This window comes from Siphateles boraxobius, unplaced genomic scaffold, assembly GCF_051911475.1.
Source record: "Siphateles boraxobius isolate OS27281-9 unplaced genomic scaffold, OSU_SipBor_1 92, whole genome shotgun sequence".
NCBI lineage: Eukaryota > Metazoa > Chordata > Actinopteri > Cypriniformes > Leuciscidae > Siphateles > Siphateles boraxobius.
The window spans coordinates 2,248,017-2,262,129 of NW_027509222.1; the positions used below are offsets into that span (position 1 = coordinate 2,248,017).

Below are 14,113 nucleotides of genomic sequence, written 5' to 3' on the forward strand. Positions count from 1 at the left end.
TCTGTGTGTATTTCCATACTGAATAACCCGGCGCTTTTGCCCCCGCCCTCCAAGTCAACCGCATGGCTACTTATTATGCTGTGCTCTGGCCGGGTCTATCTGATATCAAAATTCAATGAAGATGGATGCCGCAAAGATTGTTGCAGACGAGCTGAACCGTGGCACTTACACCGAAAAGTTTTCGCCGCACTTGGTGGGCTCGGGAAACTGAACCGGAGGTATTGGCGTGGCGCGCACGCCCTCAGTGCTTGAATACGGCGGCTCGGCTCGCCGACAGCGGTGGCTAGCTGTTTCATATGTGACCTCCCGATTGCTTTGAATGGGGAACGTTTTGTGAACAGATAACAGAGTTAATGGCTGGCAACAATCTCCATAGAACATGAAATGGCACAGAGAATCGAAATAGAGGATGCAGTTAAGACCTTTGCTGTGATGAAGGCCTGCCGTGCGCGTTTCTGAAATGTAAGTTAAGCTTCATTTGCTCTTTAGTCGTTATTTAAGATGCTGAACCTGCTGATGATATAATGTGCTTGCGGCCATTTCATTTGTGTGTGTATACGCACATAAGAAAGTGGTGTAAAGAGATTTGCAACAGTAATTTGAGGAGGTGAAATGTGATTATTTGGAAAATTCCTGTCATGACTGCTTAAAGAAAAATGCCAGTAGGCATTTGCCTCCTGCATAAACTTTAATATTGTTGACATTTTGGGCACACGCGCTATTTGCGTTATACAGTATGTAGGCCTATGGCTTATTGGTCTTTGTGTGTTGTTGCTGGTTTTGCGTTATATGTATATGGCATATTGGTCTTTGTGTGTTGTTGCTGGTTTTGCGTTATATGTAGGCTATATGGCATATTGGTCTTTGTGTGTTGCTGCTGGTACGTTGCAAAAAGAGGGGCAGCACAATTGTTTTTCGCCTAGTGCGGCAGAAGTGTACTCATTCGAAGTGCAAAAAAGCTGTAAAGCACAGGGGGGAGCTTTACAGGGGGTATGGCTGATCTAAATGAGATGTAAATGAGCCCTATTGTCACTCCCAGCAGCAGAGACAGGTGAGAACTGCACAATCTTTAGAGGTCGTTTTCTCATCTTTGAGCTTTTTTAAGTGCCTATCTTCAAATGGCCACAACTTCTCCAAATATTATCAGATTTCCACATGTTACACATCGTTGGAAAGCTGGGAGACTACACTTTCAAAATCTATGAATAACTCAAAATGCCCCAGAACCGACTTGTGTCCCTAGTTTCCGTGACCGGTCACAATTACTATTTCCATTTTAAATAAATACTGTATTCAGAATCTCTGTTCATCAAAGAATCCCGTGCAGCATGGATGTGTTTCTGTTTAGCAATTTTTAAACCGAAATACGACTTGAAAATGAACAGTGATTTGCTAGAAATGCACATGGCATACACGGCATTCTTTAAACAGCACAATCATTTTCATCATTGATTATAATAAGAATGTTCCTAAGTGACCAAAAAAGCACATCAGAAGCATCTCTTAAAGATTATTAACACATATTGTTCTAAATAGATTGGATCAATGATTGCTGGTTACATTACATTACATTGCATTAAAGCAAAAAACAAAAACAAAAAATCAGAAAAAGACTTTCAAACAGTACTTTATAATAACAGTAATTTACAATATTACTGTTTTTGATTGTATTTTAATTAAATAATACATTAGTTATCAATAAAAGGAATTTCTTTTATCCATATTTCAATTTCTTTTTTGTATCTTTAATAAACAGACTCTGGGTGAAAATAAATACCTTCAAGAACAATTTCATGCTGTCAGTTTTCTCTGTATAAGCAGCTCTCATAGCATCTGTGTTCGCCAGCATAGCAGTTACAGTGCTTGATAACCAGCCACAAAACAGTGTCGCAGCAATCATGAGGAAGATCATCAGAACTTTCTGAAAATGTTGTTTATGCACAATGAAAAGTCAGTAGCTGGAGATGCATAAAGAAAACAAGTCTCTATACATGAATATGACAAAGAAAAATAAAGAGGCTTAAATTTCAAAAAGAGTGAATTCAAGTCTGACAGTTAACTTTTAGCATTATAACTAAATCTCAATTTGTCTCACTCTACTAAATGGCAGAATATTACAAAACCTGGTTCCCTTTCGAACGGTCACTTCGTATTGCGTAGCTATAGGCAAAAAAGGATATGAGTCGTTACCGCCCCTCGAAGAGGCGTTGGCCGCTCATCTCTGCCCGAACACAGCTGCTAGCTGGCGAACTAGAGATGTTCATCCCAACAAGCCGTGTCATAGCACTTCAGCCCTCGCTGGACGCGCGTATTCCGCCTCCGGTCAGGTTGCATCGGCCCTGCACACGATGGCCGTGCTGCAGGTTTACCAGGCCAAACTCCTCCGGTCTATGGACGAGGCTGGCCCGGACCCTGAGGCCTTTCGGGACCTTCGAAGCGCCACGGACCTGGCCTTGAGAGCTACCAAGGCCACAGCGCAGGCTATCAGGAGGAATATGGCGAGTTTGGTCGTGCTCGAGCGCCACCTCTGGCTTACCCTCACTGACATTAAGGACGCGGAGAGAACAAAGTTCCTCGATGCCCAAGTATCCAGCACCGGCCTCTTCGGCCCGGCAGTGAAGTGGTTCTCGGAGAGATACACCGAGGCACAGAAAGCGTCCCAGGCCATGCGTCACTTCCTGCCTAAACGCTCTAGCTCGGCGTCGAGTGCTCACAAGCCCGCGAAACAGGCCTCTCAGCCCCGCCCTGCGGCTGATGCCCAGCGCCAGCCGAGAGCAACCAAGCGCTTCCCCGACGCCAAGGCCCCAGACCAAGAGCCGCGCCCCACACAGCGCCGCCAAAGTAGTCCTAGCATGCAGGGGAAAGAGAGAGGGCACGGGTCCCGCACTCGCCGGACCACCCTCAAAGAAAGCCAACAAAACTTCCCACAGCCCCCTGTTCAATTCAGGCGGCTGGGGATTTTATTACTGCACACAGGCCCGCCACAGTAAGCGCGTTCTTGCAAACAAACGCCGTTTTCACGGCGACCCATATAAAGCAAAAAAAGAGTATGTTTCACAAACAACACAACGCGTGGGTTCACGGTCCCCCTTCACTAGGCGGCCCCTCCCCTGTTGTAACACTGACTTCCCCACACGCAAATGCTTGTACAGTCAGTCCAATACTCAATGTATGCACAAATCACAATATAAGGGTATCAGGTCCCCCTACATAAGGCGACCAGCCCCAATCTGTGTGTCAAGCCCTAGCCACAAGGGTTCTAGCCTGGCAAGCCATCCCTGGTGTGTCGAGTTGGGTCATAAACACTATAAAGCGAGGTTACTCGCTCCAATTCGCTCGCAGACCCCCTAAATTTCAGGCGGTTCTCGAGACTTCGGTGAGAAGCAACGTGGGTCACGTGCTTCGCACCGAAGTACAAAATCTATTAGCAAAAGGGGCAATAGAATTAGTCCCCCCCGCGCTAAAACATATGGGTTTTTGGTTTGTCACAATGGATCTGAAAGACGCTTACTTTCACATTCAAATAAACCCTCGTCACAGGCCATTCTTGAGATTCGCCTTCGAGGGCCAGGCTTATCAATACACCGTTCTGCCGTTCGGTCTATCGTTGGCCCCCCGTACATTCACGAAGTGTGTGGATGCAGCGCTTTCTCCTCTGAGACATCAGGGAGTGCGTGTGTTAAATTATCTCGACGACTGGCTGGTGCTGGCACAGTCGAGAATCGAGCTATTAGCTCACAGGGATTTGATTCTCGTCCATCTCAAATGCCTGGGTTTCACAATCAATGTTTCAAAAAGCAAACTAACCCCCAGCCAGAGCGTGATCTTTCTGGGCACAGTTTTAGACTCGAGAGCTATTACAGCGCGACTCACACCAGAGCGCGCGCTCTCAGTGCGAGCGCTTGCAGGCACTTTCAGAGCACGCGAGCACGCGCCACTGAAGAAATTTCAGAAATTGCTTGGTCTCATGGCAGCAGCATCGCCAGTACTCCACTTGGGATTACTGCGAATGCACCCACTGCAGCATTGGCTGAAACGTTGTGTGCCAACTCATGCATGGCAGTCAGGCAATTTGCGCGTTATGGTAAATCACGGTTGTTTAAGAAACCTGATTCCCTGGCGGCCTCAGAACTGGTACCACGTGGGGGTGACAATGGGAACAATTTCCAGGAGGAAAGTGGTTCTTACAGATGCGTCCAACCTGGGTTGGGGAGCGCTGCACGAGGGCATGCCTGCATCCGGCCTCTGGTCGAGCACGGAGCAGAGCTTACATATCAATTGTCTGGAGATGAAAGCAGTTGGATTGGCCCTGAAGGCATTTCTGTCGAACCTCAGAGGTCACCACGTTTTAGTCCGCACAGACAATATGTCAGTGGTGGCCTACATAAATCGCCAGGGGGGCATCAGGTCAGGAAAGCAGCGCATATACCGGGCGTCCAGAATGTGGGCACGGATATGCTTTCACGGGGCAACACTCCCCTCGGCGAGTGGTCCCTGAACCCACAGACGGTCAGTCTGATATGGAAGGTGTTTGGCGAGGCCGAAGTCGACCTGTTCGCCTCGAGAATCAACACCCACTGCAAATTGTTCTTCTCGAAGGACAGGGACGCCCTGGCCCATGTCTGACCCAACCGTCCCCTTTATGCCTTTCCCCCCGTCTCGATGATTCCACAAGTCATCAAACGGGTCAGATAGAGCGGGTGCCCAGTCCTTCTGGTGGCCCCTCTCTGGAAAACCAGACCGTGGTTCCCGGAACTGGTTCAGTTATCGGAAGCAATCCCATGGCCTGTCCCACTGAGGAAAGACCTCCTCACACAGGCGAACTGGACATTGTGGCATCCGAGACCCGATTTATGGGCCCTCCATGTTTGGACCCTCAACGGGTACCCAAAGACCTTCCTGAGAAGGTCTTAAGCACTATATCTGAAGCCAGGGCCCCATCGACTCGGCGCCTTTATGCTTCGAAATGGTCAGGTTTTTCCAGCTGGTGTTCGAAAAATCAGGCTGACCCAGAGTCATGTGAGATATCTGTGGTTCTCTCATTCTTACAGGAGCTGCTGGATGCTGGTCGCTCCCCGTCCACGCTCAAAGTGTATGTGGCAGCCATAGCAGCACATCATGTTCTGGTGGCTGGCCAGTCACTGGGAAGAAACGACCTGGTCGTGAGATTCCTTAAAGGTGCTAGGAGAATGAACCCCTCCAGACCTCCATCTGTGCCGTCTTGGGACCTCTCCACGGTCCTGGGGGCTCTGAAAGGTCTGCCTTTCGAACCGCTCCAATCGGTTGATCTAAAACCCCTCTTGCTGAACACCGCTCTCCTTATGCCGTTGGCATCTATCAAGCGAGTGGGAGATCTGCAGGCGCTCTCTGCGAGCCCTGCATGTTTGGAGTTGGGTCCAGATGACTCCAGAGTCATCCTCAAGCCCAGACATGGTTACGTTCCTAAAGTGCTCTCAACACCGTTCAGAGCACAGGTGGTGACGTTATCAGCCCTCCCTCCTTCTGCAGAGGATGGAGAGGTTAATCTTCTCTGCCCTGTCAGAGCGCTGAGAATCTATCTGGAGCGTTCTGCGTCTTTTAGACAATCAGAACAGCTTTTTGTCTGCTTTGGTGGTAGATCCAAGGGGGATCCAGTCAATAAGCAAAGACTGTCTAGATGGATAGTGGATGCTATTTCTATGGCTTGTACCGCAGCGGGTCAAGTTTGCCCTATAGGCATCAAGGCCCATTCGACCAGAGGTATGGCCTCGTCATGGGCTTGGTCATTCGGCATTCCCATTAGTGATATTTGTGATGTGGCCGGCTGGTCCTCGCCTTCCACATTTATGAGTTTTTATGATATGGAAGTGCCTTCCCTGCAGGCGAAGGTGCTTTCGGTATGATTAAGACCCGTCGGTGGCCGGTCTTGTCATATATTACTGTGCACAATCACATTCACATATATATATAAAACCCGTTGCAGTCCGGTTATATTTAATGCATAAACCCGCTGTTGCTGGTTATATTTACATATATAAAACCCGCTTTTGGCCGGTTATATGACATATATAAAACCCGCTTTGCCGGTTATATTCCATACATATATAAACCCGCTTTGGCCGGTTATAATTCCATATATAAACCCACTTGACTGGTTATATGTTCGTATACTAATAACCCCGACAGTGTCTGGGTTCAATGGTGTAGTATATTGGGTTATTTCTAACTGATGTATTCTATTTTAGACCTGACGGTGTCTGGTCTATTTATACATAATTATGCGGTTATGGCTTGTTCTGTATGCTCAGGGGTCCTGAGTTACAGTGGCAGCCAGTTACTCAGTGCGGCGTTTTGCATGGCGTCCCCACTGCGTATAGCTACGCAATACGAAGTGACCGTTCGAAAGGGAACTACTCGGTTACTCCCGTAACCTCAGTTCCCTGAGTTAGGGAACGAGTATTGCGTAGCCAGCCGCACTATGGTAGCATGGCAAGTTGTCGCTCGCTTCAGTCGTTAAACCTGCTATAATGGCGAATTCGGGGAGTGGCGAGTTCTCATTGGTCGCACGTCAGAGGCGCCCGCGCCATTGAATGTGCAGTTGCCACAGCGCAGCATATGAGCGAGCCAGACGCTCATGTTCTAGCTGTGCAGCTGCAAATGCACTTTACATAAAGGCTTCAGTAAATCGAGGAAAAGGAGTTTCCCCACTGCGTATAGCTACGCAATACTCGTTCCCTAACTCAGGGAACTGAGGTTACGCGAGTAACTGAGTAGTTCTATTTCTTCTCAAAATGGAAGAGAAAAATAGCAAAACAAAGCTTATGATTGTTTTTAACCATCTCTCCTTCCAATTATCATTACGTAAGAAAGAAAGAAAGAAAGAAAGAGAGAAAGGGGAAGGGATTTATTTTTCTTAAAAAAACTTTAAATGTGTGAAACCTGTCACCTACATGTCTTAGTGAAATTCATCTAATATTTGACTGCTATGATACTTACCGATGAAGTTACATATGGATGGATGTCCCCAAATCCAACACTACACATTGTTGTAGCGACAAAGTACAAGCTCATTAAATACAGCTCCTGGAAAGTAACAGTCACTGAAAGAAAAAATATATAATTTTAAAGCTTTAAATAAACAGATTTATTTTAATTTACTAGAAATATGAAAAATATGATGAATAAAACATTAATTAGTTTCAACAGTCAAAGGTTTGATGAACAGCACGTACCAAAATCAATATTAAAAGAGGTATCCAAGTGTGTCACCCAGGACAATTTTGTACAGTTGAGCTTTATCGTTGGTAATAAATAATTACTTGTGTTTCCATAAAGGTTCCCTATAGGGCATGCACTTGCAAAGATAATACAAGTGCTGAAGTGCACAAAAAGAATGAAATATAAAAATAATTTAAAAAAACAAATGATGTTCGTTCCTGCAGCAATGTCAGCCTGCAAGAATGAAAATACAAAGGGAATGCGATATAACTGTAAAATATGTGGAATCCTGAAGCATGCATAAAGATGCAACGCTTCGTTACTGGAATAAAATCCGTTCTCACTGAATGGTGACATCCAAATCCAACCCACAAGTTCCCAAGGAAAGCAGGTTATGAAATCCATAAAGAACCCGGTTTTGATATAATGATGTGCTGTTTCTAAGGGGTCAACTTTGAGTTCATTGCCTTCATAGAAAGCAACATGCATGCGGAGATACATGTCCACCCAACAAAACAATCCAAGTATGTAACAAACAATCCACAGCTCAATATTGAAGTGTAGAAATGCAAAAAGCAAAGAGGTACTGATGCTGACAGTGACAGCCAAAACACTCCGGAAAAGCTCCCATTGAACATAAAATGAGCAGCTGGGCAAAATGGAAGTCCTGCAAAAAAATGCATAAATGAATAAATAAATAAGTAAATAAATAAATAAATCATATTGCTCAAGCCTGGAAGTACTGCAATGGTTATAAATTAGGGTGCTCAAAATCACTGTAGTCTTTGAGTTAAAATAATTTAACAAAAATGTTTTACTTTACTTATATAATTGTAAGAAAAATACTGATGCTTCCAATTTTTCTTCCTGATGCGAGGACATTATTTTCAGGAAACATATTTAACTGTATCAGTATAATTAAAACACCACAATAGCACTGCATTTACCTCATTAAGAAAAAGGATGGACATGACCACAAGAAGAAATGTACAATGTGCTCCATTAAAGTGCTGTAGAGACAAAAACAAGAATAGTTCATCAACACCATTTACTCACACTCATAACAGAATTTTCACTTTCATTTGAACTACTGTATTTCTTTAATAGTTTATCAGTTCAATGCAATGGAATATCAATTAAGCAATGAAGTCAAAATTCTTTCAGATTTTTCTAAACTATTACCGTATTTTCCGCACTATAAGGCGCACTTAAAAGCCTTTAATTTTCTCAAAAAACGACAATGCGCCTTATAATCCGGAGCACCTTATATATGGATCAATTGGTTAATTGGATCAATTGGTTAATAACGCTCCGCGTTATTAAATTCGCCCGCGAACTCGCGCTCGTGTCCATCTTATGGCCGCTCTGTCACACGGCCAGTTCAACCTCGTATAAATCAGGTTATGTGTGTAATTCACGTGCCCGCTCACGAGCGCTCACTCTTACTAACAGACATACGAACAGACACACTGTCCCGGGCGCTACTTGCGCGTCACAGAATGTTCATAAAGCGTTCCCCGTTCACAGTTACCGGGTCGTCTCATTCAAAACAGCCAGCTGTAGCTGTCAGCGAGCCGCCGCACATGAATACTCGTATGAGTCAGGCTGCGAATGTAAGTTACGTGCCCACCCCAGCGCGCTCACGCTTACTAATAAACGCCTCGCCTCCGGCGCCGCGCAATCGCTACATTCCCTTTGGCACATCTAGTGGATGCATAACGCAAACCCAGTCAAACGTTTGACTGCAGTATCTTATGCGCCTTATAATCCGGTGCGCCCTATATACAGTTAATGTTCTAAAAGAGGTCATTCATTGAAGGTGCGCCTTATAATCCGGTGCGCCTTATAGTGCGGAAAATACGGTAACGACTGTTTGGACCTGTAAATTAGATAGATTAAAACAACAAATAATGAAATTATTGCTTTGTAGTTAAAGTGGTTTTGCTTTTCCAGCATAGTTATATTTGAAAGCTAAATGGACTGTTCAAATAAAGCAATAAATTGCAACAGGCCAGGAAGTAACTTTGCCTAGTTTTGACGTAAAAGGGCACTATGTGATGTGTTAATGAAAAGGACAATTACATTACATTTTATGAACTGTATCATTCACATTAAAAGCAAGTCATTAAAAGTTGTACATGATGGCACTGTATACATTTTCATATCACCAAAATAACTTTCTGCTTACTTCGGCCTCTGTCTGAACAGTTTAATTTGAATGGTTTCCTCTTCTGATCCAGCATACATGGGAATGTTTCCAAAGTCCTCCACATCTAGAAAGATATTTATATGTAAATTCTCAGTAGGTAAAATAATCTAATGCTTCTGCTTCGGTTGGTTTTAAATAAGGTAATACTTTATGTGGCAAGGGGGGCGTGGTTTTGCGAAGTCTGTAGCCGGAGAGAAAGGAGGGAGCCGCGCGGTAAGTAGGTTAAGTGCAGATGATGAACACCTGTGTCTGATTGCAGTGATTGCTGTGGAGAGACCGCATGTAAGCCGTGGGAGCGAGAGAGCGAGAGAGAGAAGGACTCGGGACTCGTACCCCTCCGACGAACTGAGAGCTGATCGTCTACAGCGAACTGAGAGCTGATACAGCGGGAAGAGTTTGTTTAAAGTGGACTGAGAGCTGATACAGTGGAAAGAGTGTTCGTCTGAGTGAACTGCCAGCTGATTCAGCGGGAAGAGTGTTCTGTGAACATTGTTGTAGCCAAGGCTAAGGTGAAGGCGCATGTGGCGCAACTTTTGTTTTCTTTTTGACATTTTGAGTTAATAAAGTACGAGTCCCAGTCACACCGACCCTGTCTTCTTCCTTCCATACATCGAACCTTACCACACTTTACAATAAGGTTTCAATGGTTAAAAATGAGTTAAATACTTAAGTTAACAAACTAAGAATGAACAATACTTTTATGGTATTTATTCATCTTAGTTAACTTCAGCATTTACTAATACATTATTAAAATCAAATGTATTTGTTAATATTAGTTAATGCACTGTGAACTAACATGAACAACTGTATTTGTATAAACTAACATTAACAAAGATTAATCAATAATGTAACAAATGTTACATTGTTAGTTAATACATTAAATAATGTTAACAAATGAGACCTTATTGTAAAGTGTTACCCAAAATCCTTACAGCCTTTTCAAACCAAAAACAGAATGGATATTTGTAAGGCTGAATAAAAACAAATTCATTCCAATTCAATAGGTGGTGCTGACACTGACCAATGTACTTTCAGCTGGTCTGCCATCCAACTCACAAATGACAGGTAGAACACAGTCAAACAGCTTTGCAAGAGAAACAGGGTGCAGAAAAAGCTCAAGACTTTGTCTAATGTTAGTAATAAAAACAAACCTATTCTGAGATAGATCATAATTGTAATCTGTTCTACAAGTGCATCCAAGTGTCAACATGAATGCTTTAACGAGAGATTAAATATGATGAATACACTAAAAAATGCTGGATTATTTTTTTCTACCCAAATGCTGGGTTGAGACAGTTGGCTTTTTTGGGGTTATTTGGTTGGGTTAGTGGATCAAACTCACTGACAGTTGAAACAATACAACATTCCCCCAGCCGCCATCCGACACAACAACCCAGCTGTTGAGTTATACAGAACGGTGGCTTTCTGCATCTTCGTCAGGAAAGAGTAGTTCTCAACTGTGCCAAATTGGTGCATTTATTCAGTAAAATAAAGGTTTGTATACAATTTACCTAGTCTATAAAGACTTTATTGAGCTCTAAGTAAATATTTTATGCAGCACAACATACAGAGATGAAATGTCAGTCAGCTAAATGTGCCATCGTTTCGCATGATGGAAAGGCCTTTTTCTCATTTCTGTACCTTACGGCACTCCTCTACTTTTCGCCATGCCCATTACTCTGACCTGCGAACAAACCGGAATGAAAGTTATTCAAAACTTTTTGCATTTATTACAGGTTTTCAGTCTTAGAAAAAAGCTAAATATGGTCAAATTTGTTCTTAAATGTAAGTTGTTAAAGCTTGTGAAATTTGTAATATGTACCCCGACTGAAAACTGTTTTTAAAAGAAAACCCACCACTTCAGGTCGACTTTGCACTGGAGCCAGCCTTTTTTTTTTCTGCGGGAATGCAATATCCGATCTGTTTTCCACATACAGAAGCCACTTGATGTGGACAGGTGTAAACGCACCGTGTCCTGATTGGCTTATGATCCGATCTGCTTGATCAGATTACGGGGATCGCATGTTACTGCCAAGTGTAAACACAGCCCTCGACTCCCTCCGAACCTGGACACGCTGATCGGATAACATTCCGATCAGAAGTGCGTTTACACTTGTCTTTTCAATGTGTATGTGGACAACATCCGGATACAGGTCGCAAACTGCTCCGAGTCAAGGTTGAGGATCCAAATGCAGTTTATTAGAGTAATCCAGAATCGTAATCAAACAAAGGCAGAGTCAAGCACAGGAAGGCAGTCCAAACACACAAACAAACAAACTGACAGGGGTCAGAGGCAAAAATCCAAGAACCAAGAGACAATGAAACCAGGGAGAATGCTCAGAAATGCAGCCCAACAACATACAAAACTTCAAAGTGAGTGAATGAGAAAACCAGGCTTATATGGGGTGAGCTAAACAAGACAATGAGACACAGGTGAATATGATAATGGATGAAGAGTCCGGGAATGAGTTATGGGACATGTAGTTTATTAGGGAATGACAATAGTCTGATGTGAAGTGCCCTCTGGTGGCTCTCAAGGGCACTCCAGCTGATGACCGTTACAATGCCAAGTGTAAAAATTCGAGACACTCCCGAAATCTAAGCTGTTGTCCCGAATCCCGAATCCGGCCTTAATTGTCATGAAAATTATACTAAAGCAAAATCTTAAGTAGTTATTGTCTGATAAAACATTAAAAACTGTTCATGGAGATTGAGTCGTCCAGCATCTTTTTTGTTTCTTTTTTTGAAGTTTTACAAAGATACCGTGGGAGCGAATTTAGATATGCATTGATAAGCTAATTTTCATTCATTTGTTTTGTTGACATGGCTGGTGTACCGGAACCCCAACACGCCGCTTTTTTGTGGCAGACTAAAGACTAATGACAGACTGTTGATCTTTGGATAAAAATATGCTTGGTTCAGGTTTGAAATTCATTATCCTTTATTATAGGCTATATAGTCTAATATCATAGAAGGCCTACCCATAAACACCTCCCCTCCCCCCAGGATCGTATTTTGCATACATTACATACTTCTAGTGGAGAAAGAAATGAGGGGGTGAGAGGTTTACATTTCCAATAAAACATTTTTACCCCCCAATAAGGGCCATCCTAATGTACACATATTATATAAAAATAAAAAACAAATCTGATTTTTTAATTAAAGGATAATATGACACCAGGTACTAAAACTGGCTGTCAACAAACATTTATTTTGTTTTAAAATAAGGTGCATGAAATTAAATTATTTAACCTATAGCCTTCTCAGACCAGTTACAGTATTTATGTTTGGTTTTAGTCATCATTTTTGTCTTATGAATAAAAGAAACTTTTTTTGTCAATATTTCATCGTCAAATACTTTGAAAATTTTACTCTAAAATGGCATCTACTTTTAGTCAAGCAATTTTTTAGTTGTCAAAAAGTGTGAAATCAAATCAAATATTCAAACATTTTATATATAAAGAGTACACTGCTGTAATCCAATGTTTTGTTATATGTGTATTTAGTTATTATTCAGTGTTATGGGAAGAGCATATTCACTAGAGGAAAGAGGAACAACAAGAACAGAAAAAAAAGAAAAGAGACAGACAGAAACACAAAAATTACATCTGACATATAGCACCACAACATTAGATGAAATCAAATGCAAATTAAATGAACACATTAAATCTCTCAAGAACTCAGCAGAGTCTGATTAAATAACTCCAAGAACAGCAATACCAGCTTCACTTATTACAAACCAGTTTGTGTTTCTTTCATACCGCTACAAAAGTTTATATACATTTTTATTAATAATAAAAATAATAAGGAATACTAATAATTAACAACGGTTAACTTCAAGATAATGTTGTTTTATTGAAATTTTCATAAATCACTATTATGGTGATTAGTGTTTCCTTCAGTTGGGCTCTTGAACCTTGACTTACATTAGTTTTTCCCTGACTGCTGTTAACACTGTTTAAGAAACATTTGTTGTTGCAAAGCATGATATTGGCTACATTGTAATGATGACATGATCTTCATGAGGTGGCTTAATTCACTGATCTCATCCTTATCCAGAAATGCTGCAGCAATTAGTTATTTTGACGGATTTAAAAAACGTGCATAAATGCTTTGAACTACTGTATAATTCAGACACACACAATCAGCAGTGACACAAATCAACAATCAGCATATGAAACAAAACAATAGTAACAATTAAAGGTGGGGTATGTGATTCTCTTTTTTGTCCATTTTTTCAAAATAACTTGAAATCGTATTCCTAACCCACTTACAGCCACTGAGTTAAAAGCACTGAAATGAAAATTAAGCAATTTAATCATCTGTGGAACGGGCAGGACTCAAAAAACTCCAGCCAATCATTTCAAAGACCACCTAGAATCATTGGACAGTAAGTTCGTCAATCAAACGGTCATACCACATACCCCTCCTCCCAGCGCGCGTGACCCCCTTCGTGCGTATGCTCAAAGCCCGTGACGCACGCGCATCTCGTCAGTAAAGCCGGTTCCATGATTAGTAGTAAATCGTCATCACAATCTCTCGCGCATCTGAGTTTTCGCTCGTGCATGATTGCGCGTCCATGTTCTTCGAATGGGTGGAGTCAGGGCCAGCGTTGGAGGAAAGAAGCTAGGACCATTTGAATTGTGTATTTTCAAAATCTGCCGGTCGTTTTCCAAATCACATACCCCACCTTTAACAAAAAAATAT

At 42.5% G+C, this 14,113-nt stretch overlaps 1 protein-coding gene across 1 annotated transcript in view; it reads right to left on the minus strand.

Annotated features, from left to right (window-relative positions):
• cngk (cyclic nucleotide-gated potassium channel) overlaps nt 1-14,113 on the minus strand; it is a 153,001-nt gene that overhangs the window by 21,572 nt on the left and 117,316 nt on the right. Inside the window, exons 26-30 of the mRNA XM_077224760.1 lie at nt 9,386-9,470; nt 8,145-8,207; nt 7,212-7,864; nt 6,976-7,079; nt 1,778-1,921 (exon numbers count right to left, since the gene is read on the minus strand). Coding sequence (XP_077080875.1) covers nt 1,778-1,921; nt 6,976-7,079; nt 7,212-7,864; nt 8,145-8,207; nt 9,386-9,470 — 1,049 coding nt within the window. The remainder of the gene's footprint in view (nt 1-1,777; nt 1,922-6,975; nt 7,080-7,211; nt 7,865-8,144; nt 8,208-9,385; nt 9,471-14,113) is intronic.